This window comes from Priapulus caudatus, unplaced genomic scaffold (genome assembly GCF_000485595.1).
Source record: "Priapulus caudatus unplaced genomic scaffold, Priapulus_caudatus-5.0.1 Scaffold493, whole genome shotgun sequence".
Classification (NCBI taxonomy): Eukaryota; Metazoa; Priapulida; class Priapulimorpha; order Priapulimorphida; family Priapulidae; genus Priapulus; species Priapulus caudatus.
This window is the reverse complement of record NW_014577554.1, coordinates 60,492-65,151: the sequence shown is the minus strand read 5'-3', so window position 1 is coordinate 65,151 and position 4,660 is coordinate 60,492. Positions and strand designations below refer to the sequence as shown.

Here is a 4,660-nt window from a genome sequence, read left to right as displayed (position 1 = left end):
CCTGCCTGCCTACCTGCCTGCCAGCCTGCCTGCCTACCTGCCTGCCTACCTGCCTGCCAGCCTGCCTGCCTACCTGCCTGCCAGCCTGCCTGCCTGCCTGCCCACCTACCCACCCATCCACCTACCTGCCCCCCGCCTATCTGCCTGCTTACCTGCCCATCCACCTACCTGCCCGCCCACCTGCCCACCAGCCTGCGTGTCAACATTTACCTGTAGGAGAACGCTGTCTGGCTGGTCTAGGTTTGATCCCCGCGGTCCGACAGGTTCCACCGGTCTGTCCATCCACATTCCCAGCAGATAGGTGCCCTGCGCCAACTCACTGCGAAGACAGGAAGCACACACGTACACACACACGTACAGACACACATACACACACACGTACAGACACACGTACAGACACACGTACAGACACACGTACAGACACACGTACAGACACACGTACAGACACACGTACACACACACGTACAGACACACGTACACACACGTACAGACACACGTACACACACACGTACACACACACGTACAGACACACGTACAGACACACGTACAGACACACGTACACACACACGTACAGACACACGTACAGACACACGTACACACACACGTACAGACACACGTACAGACACACGTACAGACACACGTACACACACACGTACACACACACGTACAGACACACGTACAGACACACGTACAGACACACGTACAGACACACGTACACACACACGTACAGACACACGTACAGACACACGTACACACACGTACAGACACACGTACAGACACACGTACACACACACACGTACAGACACACATACAGACACACGTACAGACGCGGACATTTGTAACATGCACGAGCAAAAAGCTATCGGAAATGCGCACAGTCAGCAGCGTGTGCAAAACCTCGCGTCACAATCCAATTGTACTGCAAACGACACGATATTGCAGCGACAGTGACTGAATTCAATCTTCTGCATTAAATATCTTCTCAAGGTCGAACAATCACTTCTCAAGGTCAAAGCACTCACTTCTCAAGGTCATATTACTACTGACTTCTCAAGGTTATATTACCACCCACATCTCAAGGTCATACTAGCACTACTCACTTCTCAAGGTTATATTACCACTCACTTCTCAAGGTCATATTACTTACTACTCACTTCTTAAGGTCGTACTACGCCTCACTTCTCAAGGTTATATTACCACTCACGTGTCAAGGTCGTACTACTCACTTTTCGAGGTCGAACAGGTCGAGCGACGTCCATCCGATGATGTCGCGCACCTGCTTCTCCACCTCGTTCTTGCCCTCCGACGGCACTACCCTGAGTCCGTAGAGCCTCAGCACGAGCCGCGACTCCCGCGGCAGCAGGCACAGCGGCAGCGTAGGGTACTGCACCCTGCGGAGACACCGTCGCCGCGTTACAGGGTAGTACGGGTGGCAAGATTTAACGGTGTAGTTAAGTGATGTGTTACAGGGCGGAGGGAAAAGCAAGGGGAGGAAAGGGGATCTTCAAACATAGTGAGTGCACAACTTAAGCAGAGTAACACAGCAGAAAAGCAGCGAATCCGAACGAGTGCGCGTGCGTGCGACACTTCGCCATGCTTCGCCACACATCGCAACACTTCGCAACACTTCGCAACTTTTCGCAACGCATTGCAACACTTCGCAACACTTTGTCTCTCCACACTCACCACTCGTCGAAGACGAGCTTCTCGAAGAATTCGGCGGCGGCGCGCGTCGCCTTCGTCCACACGTCCGGGCAGAGCCGCCGCGTGCCATGGTGGATGCCGCAGCTGAGCCGGTAGCTGTCGTAGAGGGCGCTCCAGCGCGCGGGAAGCCGGTGCGCCGACACCACGTTCAGGATCAGGTTGTCGAGCATGTCCGTGACGAGCTTCGCCTCACCTGTAACGCACGACGGCAGGTGTGTAGGTAGCTAGGTAGGTGGATAGGTGGGTGCATAGGTAGGTTGGTAGATAGGTAGGTAATTATAAGTAGGCAGGGAGGTAGATAGATAGGTAGGTAAACAGGCAGGAAGGAAGGCAGGCAGGCAGGGAGGCAGGAAGGAAGGCAGGCAGGCAGGGAGGCAGGAAGGCAGGCAGGCAGACAATAAGGCAGGCAGGCAGGCTGGCAAGTAAGCAGGTAGACAGGAAGGTGGACAGTTGAGTGTACACGAAGGCATGTAGATATGTAAGTAAGAAGTTGGGTGATTTGAGTGAGTGGGAGTACAGTGCCTTCTTCACTGCCCTAAATCAGTAAATCCCCCATATTTTCTACAACAAACAAATCTGTTAAATTCTACAATTCTTCTTCCCTCTAAACCTGGCAACACTCCACGCTGTTTCCTCCTCCCGGGAGCGATCACATCGCGCGACCTCGCTTGCCTACCTTTCGGCTCGCAGAGCGCGATTACGGTGAAGTTGGGTTTGAAGGCGGCGCAGTACATGACGACCAGCCGCCGCAAGGCATCGTTCAAATGCTCCACGGCCATGATCATGTTACTGCAACGACAACGACAGCAGTAGCGTCAGTGAAAAAATACACGGGGGCACAGGGCGATTTAGCCCCCGAAATGCCAAAAAGAGCCCTGGAAATGCCAAAAAGAGCCCCCGTAAATTTGCATAGAGTTCAATGCAAACCAAACTTTAGAGTGCTATTTTCATGCACGCGAGCTTAAAAAGTAGCCCTCCGAAAAATCCCAAATTTTATTTTTTTCCCTGAGTAGCGTGGTTAGTATACAACATACTCGACACTCCACGGGTAGGTATCTCCTGCCAGACAGTCCCCTCACTACTGTAACAATACAGCAGCAGTAGCAGCAGTGTTAGTATTCAAAACATGCTTAGAGGTAGGTACCTCCTCACTACCCTGACTCTATCAGACAGTCCCCTCACTACTGTAACAATACAGCAGCAGCAGCAGTGTTAGTATTCTACATGCTTAGAGGTAGGTACCTCCTCACTACCCTGACCCTATCAGACAGTCCCCTCTCTACTGTAACAATACAGCAGTAGCAGCAGTACTGCATGGCTACATTTCTGCTTCCTGCACCCACTGGACACCATTCTACAAAAGAGGACACCCAACTCTGCACTCGGTCATGATAAAAGTGCGTACGCAAAAGTCACGGAGTTACATTATCACAGATATCATTACGTTTCAGTGTATTAAAAACAGATGGTGTTAACCTAAACGGCGCACATACGAATCCCATCGCTGACTTCCACTAATAGTCTATAGTCTATAGTCAACGTCAAGTCTATAGTCAACGTTTACTGCACCGCTACCAGGGGGTGCGACCGGCAAAGTGAACAGCGCGCCGCTGGTAGGCTGTTGAGTCCGCTGGCGTCACCCGCTCACCTGTTTCGCGAGACGTTGACGACGGTGAAGTTGGCATGCTCAGTGTCAGCCGCCGCCGTGCGCTCGTCCCCCGCCGCCGCCTCCGTCAGCTCCTGAAACACAAACATGGCGCCCCCTGGTGTCAACACGTCGCGGAATTTCGCGTGCACACTTGTGCACTGCTTGTGTATCGAGAAAAGCAAAACCACATGCTGATGCTGCCATGCTGATAATTGGCTTTAGAGGAAAGGTATCACTAGCAACACTAATATATTCAATTCAACAATGTCAATTAATATAAATAATCTATAAAGAACAATAAAGAATGAATAATAGTAATTGAAAAAACAAGAATCAATCATAATAAATCAAAAATCATAATGAATAATCACGAATTTATCAATCATCAATAATTAATAAAATCAACAGTTAACAGTCAATAATGAATAATAATCCATCAATAACGGACACTAATCAATCAATAACCAATGACTACTAATCGATCAATAATCAATTATAAATGATAATCAATCAATAATCGGTGATCGCTCACCTGCAGTGCGCGTGTGATATCGTTCGTCTCTAGGCGATGCATCATGGTACAGATCGCCTTGACAGCCTGCTTCAGACCGGTAGTGTTAATCCTATCCGAACCACCCTGCAAGCACCACGCAAGAGAGACTGTAACGTCTCTTTTACATATGTTGTACAGATGTCACATTGGATTAGTAATCGTAGATAGGGTGGGTTTTACAGAGAGAAGGGTTGGGCGTTTGGCATACAGATGAGAAATAGTTAGGTTGGGTACGGCGCGGATATGTTGCGGATGTGAGGTTGACACGTATACAGATGTCGACCATATGTACATTTCCCGCGTAATAGTTTGAACAAGGGAGAGAGTGGTGTGTGATTGGCTAGAGTAGAGTAGAGCTGGACAGTGATTGGATAAGAGCGTGATATATAAGGGACGGGAGAGCATTTGAACGGGAGGATTGGAACTGACGGTGGAAGCAGGACAGGACGGGACGACGAGATGGCGACTGTTATGGTTGTAAACAATATATTTCTTTAATTGAACACAAATTCTATATGTCTTCTGGATTATTTATACTTTAAATTATACATACAAACCACGCTCTACAAGACCGTCTCACCACCACATCCCGGTCGTTCGACCACCACGTGCCATGCGTCGCCGGGGAAGCTGTTTTTGTCAGACGTTCAGTGCATTGCGATTTTTTTTTTCTGCTCGGTTTCTTGGGCCTTTTAGCAATTCCCAAAGCTTAAACGACCCCCCATCTTCCTTTCTCTTGTATGTAAATCGTACTT

General features: G+C 49.5%; 1 protein-coding gene across 1 annotated transcript in view; it reads right to left on the bottom strand.

The window, feature by feature from the left end:
* Positions 1-4,660, bottom strand: part of LOC106810984 (phosphatidylinositol 4-phosphate 3-kinase C2 domain-containing subunit beta-like) — a 12,451-nt gene that overhangs the window by 3,135 nt on the left and 4,656 nt on the right. Inside the window, exons 6-11 of the mRNA XM_014814491.1 lie at positions 3,885-3,989; positions 3,353-3,444; positions 2,381-2,493; positions 1,687-1,897; positions 1,227-1,391; positions 211-319 (exon numbers count right to left, since the gene is read on the bottom strand). Coding sequence (XP_014669977.1) covers positions 211-319; positions 1,227-1,391; positions 1,687-1,897; positions 2,381-2,493; positions 3,353-3,444; positions 3,885-3,989 — 795 coding nt within the window. The remainder of the gene's footprint in view (positions 1-210; positions 320-1,226; positions 1,392-1,686; positions 1,898-2,380; positions 2,494-3,352; positions 3,445-3,884; positions 3,990-4,660) is intronic.